The sequence below is a fragment of the Polyodon spathula genome, chromosome 21, assembly GCF_017654505.1.
Source record: "Polyodon spathula isolate WHYD16114869_AA chromosome 21, ASM1765450v1, whole genome shotgun sequence".
Classification (NCBI taxonomy): Eukaryota; Metazoa; Chordata; class Actinopteri; order Acipenseriformes; family Polyodontidae; genus Polyodon; species Polyodon spathula.
Window position 1 is genome coordinate 25,142,288 of NC_054554.1, and position 24,129 is coordinate 25,166,416.

The 24,129-nt window shown below is 38.2% G+C and overlaps 1 protein-coding gene across 3 annotated transcripts in view; it reads left to right on the forward strand.

Moving 5' to 3' along the window:
• Window positions 1–24,129, forward strand: part of LOC121296159 (RNA binding protein fox-1 homolog 3) — a 199,773-nt gene that overhangs the window by 70,217 nt on the left and 105,427 nt on the right. The window contains exon 1 of one of the 3 annotated variants that reach the window (XM_041221423.1): window positions 449–685. The exons of the other annotated variants lie outside the window; for them this stretch is intronic. Coding sequence (XP_041077357.1) covers window positions 668–685 — 18 coding nt within the window. The 5' untranslated portion in view covers window positions 449–667. Of the gene's footprint in view, window positions 1–448; window positions 686–24,129 lie in introns of those variants that run through there. 3 annotated transcript variants of the gene reach the window in all.

Consider the following 24,129-nt stretch of genomic DNA (forward strand, 5'->3'; position numbering starts at 1 on the left):
GTTGCCTATTTTATATATTTTTTTGTTTTACTATTACTACTACTTTTACCGGTACTTCACTGAGAAAACTATTTCCTCTCTCAGTTTACGGACACAAAAAAAACTTTCCTCCTCGATTCCTGAATTTTCCATTTCCTCCTCTTGAATCCCGACTAGCTCCTGTCTTTCTACTCAGCAAGTCAGCCCCAGAGCCAGAATGCCTCAAACAGCCGCAAACTGCCGAATGTTCTTGCTCTAGTTGAAGCTCCTGTACTGTAATGTACTGTACTGAGTGAGTTAAGATTCACCAATAAGAGACAGGAGGAACAGAGACATAGAGCAAATGAGAGAGAGAGAGAGAGAGAGAGAGAGAGAGAGAGAGAGAGAGAGAGAGAGAGAGAGAGAGAGAGAGAGAAAAGGAAAGAGGGGAAAAAAGAAAAGAAAAGCAGAAGAAGAAGAACAGGAGAGGTAGCAACAACTTCTATCTCCCTCTTGGTGGCTGTTCAAGAAAGGACAAAAAAATCCGGAAAAAACACAGAACAGCAGCAAAGATTAAGTAAGAGCAAGAAGAAAGTGATCAGATTAATTAAAGGACATTATTCCTCTTCAATCTCTGTCTTCGCGACAAAACCGTCTTCTTGAGTTTCCCCAATACTGCGGTGACAGCAAATCAACCCCAGCTTCCAAAATGATGATGTATTTTTGGGTATGTACTATTCTTGATTTCTTTCTCTATATTCCGCACACTGTGTGCATTCTCTTTGCCTGAACTGAGCTGCCACATAAATGTATGTGGACTGAAAATATTAAAATGCTTTCTGGTGAGCTTTTGCAAAGTCTATTTCTCATTTGAAAGTGCAATTGTAGCATATTGGTGTGCAGTTGAGAAATGGTTCAATTGGCACTTTCCTTAGCATTGTACTGTATGGGATTGCATGGCCAGATCGTGATGTATCCTCTTGCTCGAACATCTAATGCCACGCAACCTTACAAAACTGACACCTTGCAATAAATTAAATTTCAACATAATTTACACCCTTAAAAATAAACTACTGCAATCTCCATTTTATTAGTGTTCACACTCATGTCCATTAAAAAAAGGCTTATTATTGTTCTGTGCACTGTGAAATACCTCCGTTTTACTGTTTGTTCACCTTTATCTAGATTTTTATTTATTTTATTTTTTTTTTGTGGAGTGGGGACCTGTCTCTAAGAAGGCTGCTGATTTTAAAGGGTTTACAGAAATTGTGCTAAATTCACATTCCCCCTTTGGAAGCCTACTGTACTATAAACCAACTGGGACATAGACAAAGTCTGCCCAGGTCTTTCCTTCGGTCATTAACTGTAGGCACTTTATTATACAAACTTTTCTGGAATAATTTTCTTTTCGGTAATCAACGTTGAGTTGCATATGCTTCAGTCCTGAAATAGATAACAGAGAGGCAGCTCTGATTTCACACCTAGAAGAATGTAGCTGTTACGTGTTGTGTTTTGGTATCTCTAGACTGCCATTGGTTTGCTGAGTTAACTTGTTTTTTGTTAAGGGGGCATCCAACTTTCAAAACGTTCAAAACAAACATTGCTCTGTTCCCTACAGCTCTGTCCTATGGAATCCAAATTTTAGAAACAAAACCGAAACAGCATAAAATATCAATGCATTTGAATGCTCCTGAGTAGTGCTGGGTCGACTGAGAAAACTGAGAAGGAGAGCTCTGTCCTCTTGTTATCCACAGGCAGGTACAACACAGAAAGGACCAGCATGTGCTGCCACTGCTTTGCTTTAACTAGCCTGCCCCAGAGCCCCTGCTCCACTAGGTGATATAGTATTTCAGTCTCTACATCCATACAATTCTTGGCTTCTCTTAATGACTCTTAATTCCAGTTGGTGGTTTTGGTTTTATTTCTGATGATCTATACACAAGGAGATTGGCTGAGCCCACCAGAATAGACATGGCATTGAAACGCAACTTGGCTGGATTTGAACCCGCAGCCAGTAGGGAAAAGACGGATTTATCAATCCATAGACCCCTGATATACAACATCCTGTCCTGGAAAGGAAAAGTGCAGGCTAGTTAGAAGTCAGCCCACAGCCTGTAAGCAGCAGAGGGTGCTAATGGGTTCGCTGTAGACACCTGTTTCAAATGTGCCGAGTTTGTGGGGGCTTGCCCACCCCCCAGGACTGCAACAAATAATTGCTATTTTCTTACATCGCAGCCCCCCACACACACACACACACACACACACACACACACACACACACACACACACACACACACACACACACACACAAAATAATATGTCAAAGTGAGAGACTGACCCACACAGTAGCGGGTATTGCTATTCATGTGAGATCATCAGCTCTGAAAGTTGTATAAGTGTAATAAAAATAAATGGTAAAAAATGTAACATATACCTAGCAATAATCTATATACCAACCCAAGCCAAATATCTTATGAGCGTTAATTAAAAGACGTGTACAGTTACAAAATGTCCTGTCTCTTACATTATAGGATTTTTTTTTACTAAAAGAGGATCTTAGTATAAGCACACACACACACACACACACACACACACACACACCTATCTCTCTCTCTCTCTCTCTCTCTCTCTCTCTCTCTCTCTCTCTCTCTCTCTCTCTCTCTCTCTCTATATATATATATATATATATATATATATATATATATATATGCCTCACAAAACCAAATCATGCAACTTTGTGTTTTTTTACCCCAATATATTAGTGTAAGACAAATGATGTGGACCATGCTTTATAATGTGTCAATGCTCAGACCTGCTTGATTTCAAGAGGAACACTGCCAGCATGTTATTGATCAGCAAAACCTAACAGGGTTGCATTTTTCTGAGGAAAAGCGAATATGTCCTTAGTTAAAAGCAAGCAAGACTTCAAGGGTATATCTGGATGCTCAGGTATAGAGCATCCAGAGCTTTCCAAAGCCATATGATAGATGAAAGCCCTGCATTGATATCAGCGAGTGTGATGTGAGAGGCAGCTGGGATAGCCAGACCCGTCTGAAAATAACCTTGTTCACCACACGTCCAACCTCACGCATTTCAGCGGTCATTCTTTCCCTGTACATATAGACATCATTTGGTACATTCTGTACTCGGCACATTTACCCCGCCTGGTTAGTCCAGCATACAGGACAATGAAATTATACTTATTAGATTTATTAGGTTGTTTTGCTGTCTTGTTTAAAATTGCTTAGCAGGTTATTTTTAAGGGTTTTACTGACATGCACTTGATTCTTGAGATAAAAATTCACTATATAAATCACTATAGTGTTGTATCTTTATAGCAGAGTGGGTTAATAAGATTGTATTGTTTTCTAAACCAATACTAAAACAAGAGGAAATCAGGCACAATGGGTAGGATCAACAGAACCATTTAGAATGATTACAAATGTAAAAAGTTCAGGGGGAAAAGCAATAAAACTCTTCTAGCTTGACCCAGTTAGCCAGTTTTTTTTTTTATTAGCCATGCCTCCGCTCTGTGCAGCTCTCACCTCCAGATCGTCCCACAATGCTGGATCTTTTTGTGCCAGTCTCCACTCTGGCTCCTCCAAAGAGCTGGCAGGTAAACCTCCAATACCTCTCAGAGTGCCAGTCCTGACATTTTCTCTCTCTCTCTCTCTGTCTCGATCATTGCTGGGTTCTTGGATTGAGGGCATGTCAGGAACACGCAAGGCAGTAATTTGATGTGTACATCCTACAGCAAGCAAGCAGCATGGCTGGGTATATAGTCTGATCCCATTGTCACTTGTGATCCGAGTAATTGATCTCCATATTGGTTGCCACAGGCATAGTTATCTAATAAAGTTAGCTGTATCATTTTTCAATTTTTTTTTTGGATTGAAATGCAATACAGTACTGGTATTGGCTGCTTGCACTGGTGTGTGAGGCAATATTTGGTGTTGCACATTGTTGTTTCTCATCAGCACACTTAATTTTTTTTAGATATTTATACTTTTATTAATATTTATTATTCTTTGTACTCCGTGGTGATTTTATATATATATATATATATATATATTTGTAGACCTCTCATTCATCGATATTGGCTGTCCCAAAAGGCTCCAGTTATCTTAATACAGGAGTTTTACCTTTATTACAAATGTATAACAAAGCTTTAACATTAATGTTATTAATCATGTTGACAAACATTTAAACAAGTCACCTAAACTACCTTTTATTATTGACAATACTGAAGACTTCTGTTAATTAGTTTTACACTTTCATGTAAACATCAAACATGTACATTATTTTGATCAATTATGCTCGTTTCATTGCATAATTAGGTACTGTTTTTTTTTATTTTTTATCATTGCTAGAGATCAGGTGGCGGTGTTAATCTGGATTAAGGGTTTGCAGAAACACTATTGGTTTTATAAGAGGAGTTGGATTAGAGGTGGGGTCTGATTTATTCCTGGGTGGTTGTGGAACCGTTCATCATTTTCAGTGGATATTGACCACACAAAGAATGCAGTCGATTATAAAAGTGATCATATGTAGACACTCAATGCTGGTCTTTTCCTGTAGCCCCAGCCTCATAGATGATGGCAGGAGGTTGTTTAAGAAGTATCATTTTCTCAAACGGCAGCCACTTCATTTTGATTGAAGAATGGCCCCTTTCAGAAATAGCTCTGATCAGCTCTGTAATTCACAGCTGTATGTCACTGGTTCTGGTGGGGTATTGCTAAATGAGGTGCTTGCATTCATTTGGTTATGCATTAATTGATTTGTGTTTTCTATTAACAAAGTGCAGTTGTATCTTGTGAAATATTAACATTATACAGTAGGTACAACTTCATGTTGCCTTTAAATCCATCTTTCTTCCTCTCCTTCCATTGTCACTGCCACAATTATCATTGTGGCTTTAAAAACAAAATATCTATTTAAAATGTAGTTCAGATCAGAATGCTAATTGCACACGACTTATTCAGCCAGCTTGAATTTTAAATGACTGTCGTGCACTAATTGGAGCCCCTGTCACCCCCCTTATAAAATGTTTGCTATCCCTTTACAAGATTATCCACAGTAAAGCGTAGTAAAAGCACACATTATTGCTCCATGCTTTCTTAGAATTTGAATGCAAGCACTTTGTTTTTATTCTTCTGGACAAACCCTAAGATTCCTGAGCTTCTCCATGTGCACTTGGCTAAGCCCAGAGGAAGGTTGGTTTTTGGAGGATTATTGGGATACAGTTAATGAACCCCTGTTGGTCAGAACTCTAGCACGAGAGAATCCCCTGCTTGCACAACTGTACAGAGTGGCGCCCGGGATTATCTTTGTACAATTACTGATGAGAAGATTACATTGCTTGATTGGGGTGAGGGCTTCTTTTTTTTTTTTGTTGGCTTTGACACTCGGAGGGAAATCAGTAGCGAGTTTGGTTCAGGAATATAAATAGTGTAAAAGTGTTCCATCCTTATCGTACTTTTTATCATTAGAGCTGTTTGCACTTAGGAGGACCTCTGGGGACAGATTATTAAGTGGACATGCCATTGTCTGCTGCCATATTATGTTAACAGGTGTGACACACACAGTTCACATCGAGGTGTTATGTGAGCTGCCTTGCAGTGTCAATGGTGGCGTTCATGGGCTTTATTATAGTCCAATGAGGCACTGAAACATCTCAGTGGCAAAATTGATACACCTGAGCTATATAGCGCACCTCTGTATCAATAGGATGTTCCTCACATTTCAACTTTTATAAAATAATAATAATATAAAATGCTTCGCAAGAAGATGCTTTTATACCATAAGGACAGGAGCAACTGTACATATTAATGAATCCAATAACACCTTTTCATGTATTGAATTCACAAAATGAAACTTACAGAATATTCTTTATTTTATTGTCACAAACATTAAGCCTGCCTCAAGCAATGCACGTGTATTTGTACCTGCTATGAAACTTTCACCAACTACAGAACCTCTCCATTAAAACGTTACCATTTGGGTAAAACTACTTAATTACCCACAGCCATTCTGGTTAATTATGAATGTAAAAGATAATTATTTTATAAAAATCTAAAGCGAAGAAACTCTGAGTCGAATCTCAGTAAAGATTTCTGTGCGATGCGATTGGATGCCATGGGCCACATCTTATCACATCACCATTGCACCCTGCATTCGAGCTTATAGGATTGCATTCGGTCACAAGCTATTGAGCGGAGCTCTAATTTTTTGCAATCAGTGAGCAAGGTCACATGACAACATAACTGACAGTGACAGGAAAGAACTTAATCTTGACCAAAAAGAGCTAGCCGTATATATTGTATATATTATATTGTATTTGCTTTTCTCCTCAATCCTCCGTTTCCCCGCTTCCAATCACCCTCTATATATGGCATGTGATTGTATCCTATCACATAATGTTTCACCTGGAGTGATCAGCTGCTATTGCTTGCGATCGATTGTGTACAATTGCATGCAATCAATCGCATGCGATCGCATCGCATGGAAATATCATATAATATCATATTTGGTTTTGCAGAAATAATATTTTCCTCTTATTCACAAATGGAAAGTTAGCTTGCCTTACTTTATTGGTTCCTGACACTTTTTGAAGCAAACTTGGTGATGACCTTGTCCTAAAGGAAATTCCTTTGGTTTAAAATCGCACATGATATCACTATCAACTGATCAACAACATTCTCCTTCCAGCATCCCACCTTCAATCAACCTCACGATCCGGGAATCCTCGTCTTGCCAGAGCCTGTTAACAATCTGCTGCTTGCCTGAACCTAACCAAGCTATTTTTACCATGGCAATGCACACTTCTTGCATATGTGGTGCTTTTATTTGAACGCACTGAATGTTTTCTTATGCAGAAATATTAAGTGGTGATTTAAACTTTAGAAGCAATTAATGAATGCTTTGTTACATTCTCATAGCACATTATGAATAAAACACAATGAAAAACACAGTTGGTTAAAGAGTTCATAATTAGTCTATAACACAGAAATTCCAGGTGATTGAAGAGATCCTCACTTGCTGCACCTGTCAGACTGCCACTAATATCTTTTTTTTTTTTTTTAATTACCTGCCTAAATGGTGCCCCCTAAAGCCATGATGTCATTATGTGAGGTAAAAACAATCCAGTAAGTTGTACGCCTGTTTCATATTTTCCTTTAACTCTGCCCGTTGCAGGCCAGACTCTATCACAATAGGTGAGACTGCAACATCTCAAAAGTCTGGTTTACAAAGTAAAGCCTTGATTCAGTTTTTACTGATTTGGCAGCCCTGATGTTTGCACGGTAGCCCTTTCTGCAGGCAATCAGAAGCTCCAATGCAATAATATTTCAGTTTGTATGCTGTACTGTACCACTCAACAAACTGTTGTTTATTGATCGTAAACTTATAGGTAGGGAGTAAAATGCCTGAGGAACACTACCTGTAGTTTTTTTTTGTTTGTTTTTTGCTTTTGTTTTTTTATCAGTTGAATATTCCTGGGTATTTAATTCCAACAAATAAATAAGAAAATAAATAAATATTACATACCAATGGCATGAATTAATCAGTGGTGACCCAAGCCTAATAAAGGATTTGGTTAGATGCCGCTTCAAAAGACAGAAAGTAAAATACACACTGTTTAGTAGACTTAAGCTGGTTTAAAAGAGAATGAACATATTCTGGTATTTCTCTCATATGGAAAGTATGCTCTTCTCCTCTGGGAGACCTTTCATTTGAAGCTTAGCTCAAGTGCCTGCAGGACCCAAAAGCAAGCTGTGTTTACCAGAACTATCAAGATGGAACCCAAGCCTCAACCCCCATATCAGCTGATGACCTTTCGCAAGCAATAAAGGAGGTCTGCTGTCTGGAGTGTTACTTTCAGCATGTAGTGGGTTACATCCTCTGCACTTGCAGTCATGGCTCATTAAGATCCAGAGGGGACACACTGGCTATAAAATTAATGGCAGGACAGTGACATTAACGTTATAGGTTATTGACCGATTTGAGGGGATTTATGAACCAAATCGGGAGACAGTGTCAAAGGAACCGCGAGAAATAGAGTTCTTTGGCGGTTTGACCCAGGTCACCCAGCAGCTGTGAGGAGAGACAGTATATTTCTGACAATCTCTATAAATTGTGCTGGAGTTTTTATTAGCGTTTAAGCCGGTTTTTCTTTTACTCTTTTTTGCATGTCAAGCTGTGGAAATGAGACAGTTTGAGAGGTGGTAAAGTTTAGACTCCTTTGTTCCCAGGTCGGTACAATTAATTGTTGGGAGAGTCAACTGCAATAAGAGATCTATAGACCAAATGAAAACCAATGCCATGAGGCAGTTTGTGGGTGGTAGTGGGGATAGTTTATTGATGTGTGGCTAGTTTTATGGAGCTTGTACTTCAGTAGGACATTTGGACTTGATTAGTTATGAGCAAGGGCAAACGACACTGTAACCTCTTCATTATAGCTACCCTCTCCCTCAGGAGCGCGCTTTGAATGTTATTTTAAACATCCATCTGGGAAGGCCTCACAGATTATCAACTTCATGTAACAAATTTCATATTACTACAGCATGAGACATTCAGTACAATCAGAAAGAACAGGTTGAATTTTAATCGGCATTGCCATACTGCTGTTGAAACAAGCACCTGTACTGTAACTTTACCCCCTGCTAGAGAAAGAAAGTTTTACTTCTCTTCCCCCACGTGAAGTATCAATATACCCAGTTAAGGTATTTAAAAGCCTAAAAATAAATGGTCACTTAAATCGTTTAAAAAATACCAACAAATCTCTCACGTTAAGTACCCTCATCTCGGGTACTTTAAGGTCAGTTATGTTTGTTTTTGTTATTTGCTTATTGTTCCTAATGTCTTGTGATGGCAATCTGGTTGTGCACCCTTTTTTTGTGTCTGTTTAATAGTTAAGACGTTTATTTATTGTTTGGATTCTGCACAGGGATATAATACTTCTTAGCCATAACCACTACTTTGGAAAATTTACAACCCTCATATACTTCTGTGAGGAGGTTTCCAAAAAGCTTCTCTCTGCTGAGCTGTTAAAATCTTGGTATGTGTGTGTGTGTGTTTTGTCTTTTTTTTTTTTAACTGCTTGTGAATGATTCTAGATTGACAGCACTGGAAATTAAAACCGTCTATTTATCCAGAACCTAAAGGAATAACTGAATGGCCAGCATCAATGTAGGCTTTCCTCAAACTGTCCCCCAGCCACTGAGCCTCAACTACACTTCCATTGAGGGATGAGACTCAAACACCAATCTGTAAAAATGTGGAAAGATTTCTATTTTAAAATCCGCATGTGTTCTAGAAGTCTATTTTGCAATGAACATACTGCAGTGAATGATAGTACACTGAGCTTTCGTTAGATTAAAATAGGTGCTGGCCCTAATTCTTGAAAAAGAAAATACACTTGAGAAAGGGAAAGAACAGCAGGTTAGGTCAGTAATTGAATTCACTAGGTCAGGTTTGACATCAATACCAAATATCACCCATGATCAGTTGAATAATGTAGGAATTTCTAAAAAATACATAAATACATAAATACATAAACAAACAAATAAATAAATAAATAAATATGCAGGAATTCATGGTAACCTGTGTTAGTTTTCTCCGAACAGGTCATAATTGAAATTTCATGTGTGCTTTAAAATAGTGTAGGAGTAAAATTTCAGCCTTCTAACAGTGATACTGGGTTAGAGGTTAATCCAGGTCAGGGTTGACCTGACCTTTTGGGATAAAAATGCCATCTCCATGGAGATGGTAAACCAAGCCTGTACAGTTCCCTCCCTGGCCCCATGGACCCAAGCAATGGCAAGCTCGATATAGGGCAGAGAATGTAAAGGCTGTCAGCCTTAGAAACAGATCAAGTGGTGAGTCATCATTCAACAAAAGGACTATAGAGGAACAAAAAACATTCCCAGATCATATGAAAAAATGTGCCCATAGAGTGTGGATACCAGTCCTTTCGTTTTACCCCCTGTGTTCAGTATGTTATGCAACACACAAGATAATATTTCTGTCCCCCTGGGAGCACAGATAGGCACGCATTGCAGAGCGAAGATGTAGATAAAAAATAAAGAAAGAATTACCTGGGAGATTATAACGCAACTGTAGGTCCTGGAATGTGCAAAGGTTTCTATCTTTATATCTGCTAAAGTATAAAACCCCTCTATCAGCCAACTCGTTTGTTGGGAGTATTAAGCCCTTGTACACTCCAGGACAATACGTTTATATCAGTCAAGGGCATCAAAAACAAATTCAGAGAACAGAAAGAGATATACAGGATCATGGAAAATAAATACACAGATCAGAGATAAATAGGCATTGACATTAAAGAACAGATCAGACAATACTAGCTCAGTCGGGGATCTCTCTCCCTAGAGAGTCCTTGGAGAGGCACCTTGCCACCCCCCCCCCCCCCCCCCCCCCCCCCCCCCCCCCCCCCCCATAGATCCCCCCCCCCCCCCCCCCCCTCCCCATAGAATCGGGGAGGGTGGAAGTCTTTGTCTTATGTGGGGTTTTCTTGCACCTTCCGAGACAGATTCTAACACCCCAAAGAACGAGAAATATGGTACTGAAAAGCATACCGGGTTCCAGTATCCCCCACCCCAACAAAGATAATACCCATGGCGCTGATAGACTGGGCAAATACAATTCTGCTCCCATCCTCCCCCATCTATCATTCAATACAATATCCAGACTAAATCTAATAAGTACAAAAATAATAACCAAAAATTACCTCAGTATCCAATCGAGGTAGATACAGCCGAAAACAAATAGACAAAAAAGTGCCATAATAAAAAAGGCAATCAACTACAAAATCCAAAAAAGTTCAATAAGAAAAAACTGTTCCGCAGAAGACAATAGCGCTGTAGTCCGCAAATGATGGTCTAGAAGAGCAGGTCTCATCCCTGGTCTGAAATCAGTCAACATCAAGGCATTGTGCAGCTGATCCGCTTCTCTTCACCCTGTTGGAGCCCGACTCGGCAATAACAATAGAAGAAAGGTCAAGAGAGCTCATGAAGGCCTGGGTTTCCCTGGGTGACAGGAACTAATGCACCGTGGAGTCGTGTCTGATCCTGAGGACAGCTGGAAACATTAAAAAGGCCTGCAGGCCCCGAGAACAAGCCGAGACGATGAATGGAGATAAGCCTTGTGGTGTCGGGCTGTGAATCCACTGTAATCCAAGTAAAACTTGTTAGTCGCAGACCAAGATGGGTCATTTCCGTCCAATATAGCCTGTCAATCCGAATACCTCAGAAGACAGAAAATGAGAGTGCGGGGCCTATTTCTCCAACTGGGCTTATCAGAATAAATTCAATTTGCCCGTATTATTTAGATGTTTCTGTCTTTCAGAGACGGGAACCACCGTGGGAGTGATCTAGCAAAGAAGTCCTCAGCCTTGGGATCTTCAGCGCCCTCTTCGAGCCCGACAAGGAGAAGCTTGTTCAGCACGTGGGTTATATAGGTCTCACAGCAGTGCTCGAGATGTAATATACATGTATGCAGAACATGAGTTCTCTCCCAAGGGGACCTCTGTTTTCTGCAAACTCTTTAGTGAGATGTCACTGCAGTCTGTCGGAATGTTTACAGTTTCCACGTGATATCCGAATACATGCCATAACTCATTTAGCATCCATTAGATGCCCAGCCCTTCGTGCAATTAAAGTTTAAGATTGCTATTTTTTGCTGCCTGTTGCAGATTTTGCTGAAACTCGATCTTCCCTGTTGATAGAGGCCGGGGGAGCAAGTCATGAGGGAGGTAGAAAGCTGTACCTGATTGAGGCTGGGAGTTTTATCTACAGTATGTACACCAGTGTGGCGTGTGAGCAGCTGACTTCTTTTTACCTGCTGTGACTGGTGTTTAAGCACATTAAATTCTTTATAAAAAACCTGATTTGTCAATGGCACTTGTGAGCTACGACTCAAACAATATCTTATTGGATCATTCTTCATGTCATCTGTGTTTTTCTTCAGGAATAGCAGGCATCTCAGTGCTCCTCAAACACTAATATGTGAAAAACAAACAAACAAAAAATCTTTAACATTGGCGCTATCCCCTACTCCTCCAGATAAATGAATGATCCTCAACCAAGGGGCTTGTTGAGGTGCTTGGTGTGAAAAACCGCATGACCATCAGTGAAATCTTGGATTAAAATAAGTTTGAACCACAAAAAGGAAGATCATGCAGTTATTTGTTCCAGTTGAGAATGCTCCTTTACAGCTAATACCTGCAGAGAAGGAGACACAGTAGGAGAAAGGTGGTGTTCTGTGCGCTGGTCCGGTGTCACATGCCTCAGACTTGGGCAGTGTTTAAAAGTAAAAAGGACCTGTCAGAACTTTAATGCAAACTCTTCGATAACTATGCCTATTTACACGACACATGTGTCAATCAATACTGTATTTTCCCAGAAATCATTAACGCTTCACATCTTTTACAAAAAAGCAGTGCTTTACAGGCCGATGCGATGACAGTAAAACAGATTGGATTTTTGACAGCAAACTCGCAACCCATAAAAAAGAAAAAAGAAATAAAAAATACAATAATTGCTTTGTATTTAAAAAAAAAAATAGATTGAGAAGTATCAAGCAACATCAATAATTGTTGGTGAAATATTGATCGCTGTGTCTCCATCATGCAAATTTGCTGCCTCTGTATTTGATGCAGCACTGTCAGCTCACTCAGAAAATTGCGTTTAAAATCCAGGTACCCTTATATGCTTACATATGACCTTCACCTTTGCATAAATGTCAGATTTGGTGTACTTTTATGTTGCAGCTGCTCTAAATACAGCTCTACCTGTGCAATTATTTGTGCTTTCATTTGACGCCTTTACAGATTGTTAGAGTAGCGAGCAGTTCCAAAAATGAATTTCATTGAGCAGGGATTTACAGCAGTTCAGAATGAGTATGTCATCTTTGCAGATTTACAACAACCTCACAAATGAGACGCACCTGGCCTTAACACAGAATTAATAACACCTGTGATATGTAGCAAATACTTTTATGTAACTGGGTTGGCCCTCACACTCGCACATTTTGCTTCTTGCTAAATAATGCATTTTAAATCTGAAACCACAAGTATAACAAGGCTGCAAAACAACTGGGGTTAATTTGTGCCAGATCTCACAGGATCCTAGATCTGGTAACTTTTTGTCTGACAGGCAAGAATTAAACAGTTTTCAAGCGATGAACGCTATGTAAATAAAAAGCTCTATATACATAACATGTACAATTAAATGAACAATTCCATGATCTAAATGGTAAAAGTGTACTGTTATGATATATTTTTGTATGTGACATCTTCGAGTAAGAACATGACTTGTTTTTTTTCGCTTTTTTTTTTTGCACGCCAAATTGCAATACTGTAAAAAAATATTGTTCTTAACAACAACAGCATCGTTGCTTCTGTTCGTCGGCCCACCACTGGTATTGTGCAAATTGAAGAGTATATTAAAACATGGCTAGGCAGGCATGCAGATACAGACACCAGTAATAAGGCACGAAATCCCAATCCCCAAGCAGATGAGAATTTGAAGCATATATGCAAACTATCTCTACTTGCTAGGGATGTGTATAACTTGTGAACCTTACCAAAAACAAATCCTTGCCTTTGATTATAGAACCCTGCAAATAAAAATCATTTAAATGTTAAATGTATATAGAAAAAAAATGCAATGATAATCTCAGATTGTAAATAACTTTAAAAACAAAACATCCTATTAAATGTGTGCACACATTTTTTAGACCCTGGCAGCTCTGTGAAACAGAAATGTGTCGGGCCTAACTTCATCTTGCAGCTGAGCGGTTTCATTGCAGCTGAGCCAAAATATCATTGCTTGCAGATATATATATATATATATATATATATATATATATATATATATATATATATATATATATATATATATATATATATATATATATATATATATATATATATATATACAGAGTAGCCATTAATGCATTATCTCATGCCTTATAAATTTCACATTTTAATAAAGGGAGATTTACAGACATGTATGAGTTGAAAGTGTAGATTTCGTTTATTAGCATGCTTTCCCAGGCCAGTAGTCAGTTGCAATTCAACATTTTGTTTATCATGTGGCAGTCCCACATGTTACGTGTTCCTTCTACATGTATGGTAGAACATTACAGTAAAACTATTTGCTTTTATGGTGCGTAAAAATAAGAAGTTAAACTATGCATTCCACTATAATTGAGCAGATGCGAGTTTGCTCTTATATATAAACTGTTTAGATAAAGAAACTTATATTCTTTAAGGTCTGCTGAACATATATAAAATAACTGAGCATACCTGATGATTGAGTCAACGGAAGAATATGGGCCACTTATTAAATCAGCCAGTTGATGTGATTGAAATGAAGGAGGGCAAATATGATCACATTGAGGTGTTCAAAATATAATATTTGTGGATTTTGTTTATTGTAGTACACAGAGCTGAGTTTTTATTGAAAATGGTATCTGTGTGTGTGTGTGTGTGTGTGTGTATATATATATATATATATATATATATATATATATATATATATATATATATATATATATATATGAACATAATTTGTATCTTTTATGCAACATCATTTAATCAAAGAAACTACTAAATGATATGTATAACAAAACATTAATCAGCAGGTTTCATTTGACTTTATGAGACTACATTAGTTAACCCTACAAGGTGATACAACACTTTTAGCCATAGCTGTAGACATTGGGTGGCAAACCATTAATCTAAAGGCTGAGTTTTACATTACTGTCGCTTTTCTTCATAACATGTAAAGTGACATGAAAACATAGCATTTACTGAGGAAGGTATTGATACAGTTTTATAGGATTTTTTATTTTGTTTTTCCCTCTCCAGAGAGGGAGTTTGACAGTATTGATGTGCTAAATATTATTACCAGATACCTTCCCTGCAGCAAGAAAAAAATACATAGTTTTGCTCTTGGTGGGGGCGATATGAATAAACTGTTCCATTTTGGGAAACTCTGATAAGGGAAACTCTGATAAGGGTAGAGCATTGTATGTAAGCCTTTATTGTTTTCATACCAACCCTGATAGAACCAATGTTTTTATTGTATTGTATAACCGATCACTATTACCTAAACTTGTATTATTTTGCTGATTCAATCAATTTGGACAGGAAAGATGTTGCATTGGAACATAATCTGTCCAGAAAAAAAGATCTTTAGGTGCAGTTTCATATCGTGAGCTACATTTGAAAGTCAGACCTTCAAGAATGTAAAGGACATACCAATTAGTTAAAAAGTCAATAAGAAAAAGGGAATCAAATGGTGTTTAAAAAGCTATACATCAATAAAATACACATTTAATGGAAATCCCCCCCCCCCACCAGCGAAATAAATTATATATATATCCAGTGATATAAACTATTCATACATCAGCTGTGACTGCATGATAGCAACGCTCAAAGGAGACGTTGAGTTGAGGATTTAAAGCTTGTCTGTGCAGCTGGACTTTATATATACAGTGGCACTAAAAAGTATAAGTTGCCTTGTCCATAGCTGTATACAGTATTGTATATGGTAGTTGGGTTCAGTTCGCCAACAGCATTATTATTGCCTCTTCTTGTTGCAGTATAATGTATTTTTATTTGGCATTACTAATACAATCCTGAAATGTGTCATTTGGAACAATGTTTCCTTCTACACTTGTGTGGGTATGCCTTCTAAACCACCCCACAATCATATTCAGTTTTACCCTAAAAGAAAATGTTACTGGCCCTCGTTTGCATTCCCTATAGGTAGCCACAGTCACAAGCTTCCTTCTTCATTGTATCTGAGGGAAGCAATAACAAAAAAGGACGTTTCCACATACTGTACTTTACAGATGTCCTACGCTCTCTCGCTTTGATATTTTGGCATGCCTGCTATAAAAGGTACACTATTGCTGAGATGCACACCAAACTATTTGTGAGGCTGTTTGGATCACTGCAGCTCTAATTTAAAACACTGAAGTGAGACTGCTGTTAAATAACATAGGGTGTCAACCTCATTTAGTTTTGATCACAGTGAAAGAGAACAAGAAAAGAAAAGAGCTCAGCATAGCCTTCTCTAACAGAAAAAAAGAAGTAGTAATCAATTTGCAGTGCACTGCGACCGTTGGAAACGAGCCTGTAGTTATTCCAACTGTTTAAACTTTAATGCTGTTTGCCTGAGCTGGCGGCAATTACTATGCGCTTGGATTCAGATGATGATGATGATGATGGGAGGGGAGGAGGATTGGTTGATTACAGATTTTCCAAGCAAAATTACACGCCACTAATTTCTGTTCTTTCTCAGCCCTCAGTTACCCAGTTCATTAATATTTAAATGAGTACCTTCGGAAAACTCGGAAACACTCAGAGAGGGGATTGTGTTCTCAGGAAGCCCTTAATCCCCCCTGAATAAGCAGTTTAATAGCAAGAAAGCATTTGTAGATTAGAGAGATCAGTCTCCCAGGGACCTTTCTTTATGCCCACTACTTAAATACTTAGCAGTCTAATGCTGCAGCAAGACCCTTTTAAAAGTTGCCCTATCCGCCTTCCCAGTTGCTCTGTATCTTAAAGAAACATTCTTCTGTTTTCTGTTTTTAAATTATTGGTTGGTGTAACACTGTTAGCTTGTTCGTGCGTGCGTGTGTGTGTGTGTGTGTGCGTGTGTGTGTGAGAACAACCAATTTCAATGTGCTATGCTGTGTCTGAAAAAAAATCCCCTTGAATACTGCTAGTTCAGAAACACGTACCTGATTAAATCTGACAATTAAATGAGATTCAGTTAAATAAATACATCGGATCTATATGACCGTGTTTTTAATTTTGTTTTATGACACTGTTCTATCAAGCTTCCATGTACAGGAAGACATGCAGTGAGTATTGATCAGTATCATCTAGAATCAAGTTTTTCAAATGTTACAAAAAAACAATTAAAAAAAAAAATGTGATTGATTTTTCTCTTTCATTGCAACTACATTTGGCCACCTGATGGCACTGTGTTCTATACAAACATCCAGTCAAAGAATCCAGTTTGTATTCCATATCTGACCAACTGTGGTACTCCATGCTGTGCAAAAAAAAAAGAAAGAAACATATAGAAAAAAGTTTGTTTTCTTTTTAAATTAGGAAAACATGATGTGTTATTCTCTGCATTGTAGTGCAGCTCTACAGTTGGGACATTGTAACAGTAAAGAGATTGTACCAATGACTTTAATTAAATAATTAAACTGAATAGACATGCAGAACAACCACTACTCATATAGAAACGTAATCTTAAACTATATTAAGATCACATTACTGCTGAAACAGGATGTTTTTTTTGTTTTTTTTATGTAAACAGTTTTTGCATGTTTTCGGTAGGGCTTCCATAACGCAGTTCTAATTGAATAGGGCTGACTTTTGAAATACATTAAAAAAGAAAGTAGATGACTGTCTCAGATAACAGTTTTTCTCCATATTACTGCATACTAGATATGTGCTCTATTAATGGATTTCCCTCCTATTAACATTACATGACCTCCCTTTTCCATTATTCAGCTAAATTAACTAAATATTTTGACAATCATCATTAAATCATTATAGAGAAAAACTGTCATGCTTTATGATAAATGTATGGTCAATAATACCTATTTGTTTAAAAATAGGGATTTAGTTTTTTTTATTTTCTGTCATTTTAAAAAGGTCTCCATTAAGGTACGAAATGAATTGTCACACTGCAGTTGTTTTGCTCATAACAAGCCCTCTGGTTTGGGAGGGCACCAGTAATCCCAGATGATACAATTTGGTTCATTTACACTCTGATATCCTGGTTCAAGCACATGAGAATGACTTGCTATGTCTTTTGCTTGCTTATAAACTGGCACTCCAGCAATCTACAGTTGACCAGGAAAAAAAACATTTCTGCCATTTTTTTTACTTACATTGAATAAGAACTGTCACCTCCCACAATATGTTTGAGAAGAATTAATACATATTGCATGTAGGTATTCATCTTAACTAACAGGAACAGTCGTCTATTGTTATTATTAGTAGTATTGTATTGTATTATTGTTGTGTTGTAATGGGTAATGATTGACCCCTGATGGCCAGATAGACACATTGTATGTGTGCATCAAGATACTGCCTACAATCCCACTTGGGGGGGGGGGGGGTTCCCCTTTAGTGAAACTGTACCGTGCCTGCCTTTAGGTCAGAGGGTCAATAAATAAAGCCTTACAAATGTTATTAGATTTCTTTTTTCACTTGGGTAATGAATCTCTAAAACTCGTCTTCTTGTTAGCATCATTATGTATTGCAGTAGACTGGAGTATACAGCGATGCAGATTGAAACCAACGCAGCTGTAAAGCCACACAGCTGTAAAGCCACGCAGCTGTAAAGCTACCTTTTTTTTTTTTTTTTCACCGGGCCTATCTTATTTCTGCTCACTGCCAAGCACATGGATAATTTACTGCGGTGCGTTTCAAAAACACCAGCTCTCTCCTGTGAATGATTGGCTGTATTCCCAGAGTGTGGAGCTGGACAGAACGCCACTTCAGAAATGTTAAACACAATTTATGTTTGAAAATAAGAATTATAAAATTAAAAAAAAAAAAAAAAAAAACAGTTGCATGCTTTCCAAGTGGCCATGTAATTAACAATCCTTAAGCAAATGGGACATTTGCAGTGCAAGATGCTGCAAAGGCAGTACAAGGAAAAACTGCAGAGGTGACGTGAGATTGCCTTCTTTCTGTTTCTCAGTCCTTCTGTTTATCCTTTTCATCATCTGTCTTTCAATAAATGTGCAACGTATTAATGAGCAAGCCATGGATGTCTCTCTTTATCTATTAGTGGGCATGTCCATTAAGATTTCTACATTATACAGTGCGTCTCATAGTTTATAATGGACGTTGTGACACAGAACTCACTGTGGTTTATTTAGACCACAGTAAGCTTTTTACAATACAGTGCAACAGGAACAGCATTGCACATTGCATTGTACATCCACCATGTTAGTATGCCTCAATTTTAAAATACTACACTGTTTTTATTTACTGCTGCAACACTCCAAGCACATTGTATGAAGCATACGATACTAATGCCGTCTTTCATGCCATACAGTAAAGGATATTTGCAGTACCTAAAGCAAGCCATGTAATTCCACCTCCATGGCCCTTATTAAGCAAGCAGCAGCTACCTTAACAATCCCCAGCACCTCTGCAAGCAGCGTCCAGCAGGTAGATAAATAAATTATAAAGTTACAGCTGGGTCTTTCTCTGCAACACTCTTGACAGCGAAGATACAGTAACCTACACAAGGCTTGCTTGCCAGCTTAAATGATTTCATTCAGAGTGCAAGTTTTATTCTGTGATTTTAGTCTGCTTGTCGGTACAGTATATGTCATACACACTGTACCAGCAATGCAGGTTACTGTGACGAATACCACTGGTTACTTATAGTTTTCTAGTACAGTTTAGGTCTTCAGTGGTTTCCCTGTGGTTTTTTCAGTGTGTATTCAATAATTTTGACTACTTTATTATGAATCACTACGCTGATATGGAGATAAAGCAGATGGAAAATATGAATATAATATATATATATATATATATATATATGAGATTATATATATATATATATATATATATATATATATATATATATATATATATATATATATATATATATATATATATTTCACTGGTTGCTTGCATGAGTTTAGAGAGTGATGTTAGGATAGGGTGAAATTGATCTCGGGGAAGTGATTATGTAACTTTAGTATTAGGACAAGTACATAGAGGACAAGCCTGAACTCTCATGTCTCGTTGGGTCAGACAGCATCCTCTGGCCGCTGGGCGGTTTGGAGAGCGAGAGACAGGGGACAAGAGATAACACAAAACAAAGGACAGTTCCTTCACTACTCAGAGCAGCATCCTCAGGCAGCTAGGCTGGCAGCTGGGCGGCCTGGAGAATTTAGGAAAAGAAGTCTCGGGTCTGTTTAGGAGAGATGAGGACAGAGAAAACCCCCGTCCCTGCGGGTGGATGTACTAGCATACTGCAGAGAGTGCCGAATAGATACTTAACCTGAAAGGGAATGAGAAAAGATTAGATAGCCGGGTCGAAGCCCGTGGAGGCAAACGCAGGAGTTGCGAAAGGATAGGATGTGGCCAGGGGTCCCCTATGACCTGGCGAGGAACTGCCAGGTGGCAGTGGATACTGAGGAGGCCAACCCAGACAGCCGGGGGAGTGGTACTCACTTCCCCCCCAGAGGTAGCCCTTGTGCGTTTGGTGCGGTATAAAAAGGAGCAGAGGAAGGGGAGGTGGAGGATCCAAAAACATACACAGACAGAGAGAGGAAGTAGAATTGTGTAGAAATAGGAAATGGGGAGAGATTGGCATGAGAGGCAGTCAATCGGAATTGCGAAGCTGAGCTGGCTGTATCTGAATCAAACACATGCAGTGCTATCACCGAGGGATTGGTAGGGAGCGCTGAGCCTGAACTAGGTCATGATTATTTCCCCACCCGGAAGTGATTGGGCAGCCAATCTTCCGCTCTTTACTGAATGTCCCGAGGAGGCTAGAGTGGCTAGGAAAGGCATAAGGAAAAGGAGTGGGAGCGATAGACAGAGCGCCCTCTACGGCCCCCTCCGAATTACACATAAAGGTTAACATATAATTATATGGCAGAAGGTACAGGTGTCGTTGCCCCTCAGTCAACAGTACGAAGGTCACTCTTGAAACCAGGACTTAAAGGATGTTTTGCAGTAAGAGAAACTCTGTTAAGAAAGGGGAGTAAGACTAAAAAGCTAAAATATACACAAGAAAACAGAAATTGGTCTATGGAACAATGGTCAAAGGTGCTTTGGGCTGTTGATGATGGACAACGACACCTGTGCCTTCTGCCAGTTCTGTTGTAAATTGAACACTTGTCTTCTTTCTATTCCTTAAGGATATTATCTTCAAGTATTGTTCATCCTTGTTAGACAGCAGGATTCACAGCTTTTCAATTGATACTGTATTACAGAAAGTTTCTACTTTATATACAAATGACTACAACAGCACAATCATTACTCATGCCATAGGCATAGCCATTCATAAGAGAAGTAATTCTAATGTACTTGACCACAGCATTATTCTACAAAAGAAACAAAAAATACACTGTAGTTGGTGCAATAACCGAAAATGACAAATGTTTGTTTTTGCCATTCTCATGCCAGACACACAAAAACTCACGTACAGCATATAACATGAGTAATAGTGGCTGTCATGTTCAATATGTAACTCGGCTGTGACACAATCTCATGGTCCGGATGACTTAAAAACCCGCTTGAATGAACCGTGCATCCTCCTTCGTAGCCTCGCAATGTAACTCCAAGCCAGCTGTTATTGCATCTTTTTTTTAACAACTGTAGCAGCACACAATACAGATGTATTGCCAGAGGGGGTAATATTTATTGCCAGAGGGCAATTATGCTTTGAAAAACACCAGTGTTTCGGCGTTGTTCCAGAGGCCCAGGCTGCAGAAGCCATTTGCTCATGCACCTGTTCCTCATCGAGAATGTATTCGTTTATTTATTTTAAAGATGTTTGTACAGACCCCTGCCAGAATCAGCCCAGACATATTGGACTTTCACTCTGGCTGCGGTAGCCAGTGCAAGACAACATACCCCTCCATTACAACCACTAAAGGGATAGGGCTGAACGGTTTTAATACAGTTCAGGTCCTAATAGAGGTGGATTTTCAGATTGAGAGTTGAAAGAGGCTGAGCAATCTTACTATACTTTATTATGCAGATCTGATTGTAAAGTTGTCCTTCTTTAATCACAGCTCATTGATGAGGGTCTGGATCACATCTTGTTCAGCCACACATTGACATGAACAATCCCAGCTTTTCCTTCAGTTCCTGTGGATTGAGTGTGTGTGCGTGTGCTCTAACACAAATACTGCAACTTTTTTTTTTTCTGATTTGTTCTCCCATTTCATGAACCGAATCTTTGGAAAGGTGGGGACAACAAGTAGAATTTAAAATGCAATATTTATATAAAAAGGGAGGAAGTTGTTTGTGGAGAAAAGTATCTGAGATCATCCCAAATTATCTAGTAGAGTGAGAATAAATCAGAGCCAGCTTCAGACAGCAAATTTACTAACCGCGCTTGACAGATAATACCAAGTGGCCAGATTGCGTGCTGCAGTCTCTGCGTCTCTCTCTCTCTCTCTCTCTCTCTCTCTCTCTCTCTCTCTCTCTCTCTCTCTCTCTCTCTCTCTCTCTCTCTCTCTCTCTCTCTCGTATTATTTGAAACACTTTGTGCTTTCAGATCATTACCTTTTTCTATGCACTTGAAAAATGACAGTGTAAAAAGGTGCAATGAAAGAGCCACTCTGCACTGTATTCTTTTCTCCAGCCTGTTAGCAAGATGTTTGTATTTACTGAGTAATTCATTGTGTATCTGCAATTTCAGTGTAAGCATGCACAAATTTAATTCCAGTTGTTTTATAGGTAATTTGCAGTTTATTCATTTAACTGCACTATCACTTCTCTCTGACAAACCATAAAGCTGTGTTCAGGAGGCACTCGTCATGATCCTGCAGACAGGAGAGAGAGTTAAAAATGTAGAACCACAGGAAGCAAAGAGAGAAGCTGGAGTTTAGGTTTTGTTTGGTATCTGTTTTTTCAATTAATTTAATGTGTATATGTGTATAATGTGTAAAATATATATATCATCATCTTCAGCCTTTTTCAATTCTTCCACAAAAGCCTGTCTGTTCTGTCTCTCATCCACGTTGCTCCAGCATGTTTTCTAATTTCATCTTGCCATCTTCCTGGACATCTTCTTCTTGAAGTGATAATTCCTCTAGAGGATAACGAATAACGACATAGAACGTCTGTACAGAACTGAAACTCTACGTTGAAAAAAGCAAACTGTGCTGCTGAACCTCGTCTTCTTTAATATTAGCAAGAGTATCCATGTATTATAAAAAATAATAGATGGGCCCCTTCAGTGAGTTACAGGAAAACAATTCCATCTCGGGTTTCTGTGACAATTTATAAATTAATCGACCTTCGGCCTCGTAATTTATGACGTCACAGAAACCATAGATGACTTTATTTTCCTGTAACTCACTGAAGCCCATCTATTATTATTTATAATACAATATAATATATATATATATATATATTTATATTATATATATCTTTAATATATATTATATATAATATCTATATATAATATATATTTGTATATTGTATATATATATATATATATATATATATATATATATATATATATATATATATATATATATAAGAGAACCATTTAAAGTGACATTTAAAGTGACCAATTGTATAACCCTTGATGTTCTCCCACATTTAGAATGTCCAATTGCATTCCTTCACAGCAGCAACTCCCCACAACAGCTCAAGAGAACTGAAGGTCAGTAAACTTCCTGTGATACCACTTGCAAGACAATGCCTCTTTCACCCTGGAGAGCATTCTGGTTTTCTTAAAATGTGCTTAAGAAAAGTAATTTTTTTATTAGGCTAACATAAGAAATGAAAAAGTGATTAGTTTTGTAACAAGTACAAAAATAAGTTATTAAAAATACATGCAGACGTGGTGAAAAAAAATGGATTGATAAAATCAATGCATCAGTCTGAAAAAAAAAACACTATGGAAAATTGAACCATTGCCCAAAATCCGACACTGGATAATTTAAACTAGGGGGGATTACAATATTTTTGGCAGAATTGTAGTGTTATTATTTTTTTCATAAGGTAGTTAACATACCTTCAGGGAATGATTTCAATTGTAACTCTATGTCCCAAACAAATTGGTGATATTTGTGAGCTGAATGAAATAATACAATGTCAAGACCTTCATTATGTGACCCTGTCAGTAACTGCTACCTTGATCCTGTACAGAAAGCCAAGGGGCTAAAGCCGTAGGACACCAACACAAGAATTTCCACTTCCACACATCACAAATCACTGCACCATAAAATACTATATATGCACTCAAACCGCTGGGGCCAACATTAATCATTGTTTTTAATTAGATCCCGAAGAGAGATGACAAACTAAACCTAGGACTGTGTGCTTCAAAATAATACCTCAGATATTCCCTAGACCCTAAACAGATTCTTTACAGAGACCTGTCATGTCACTCAAACCCAGGTCAT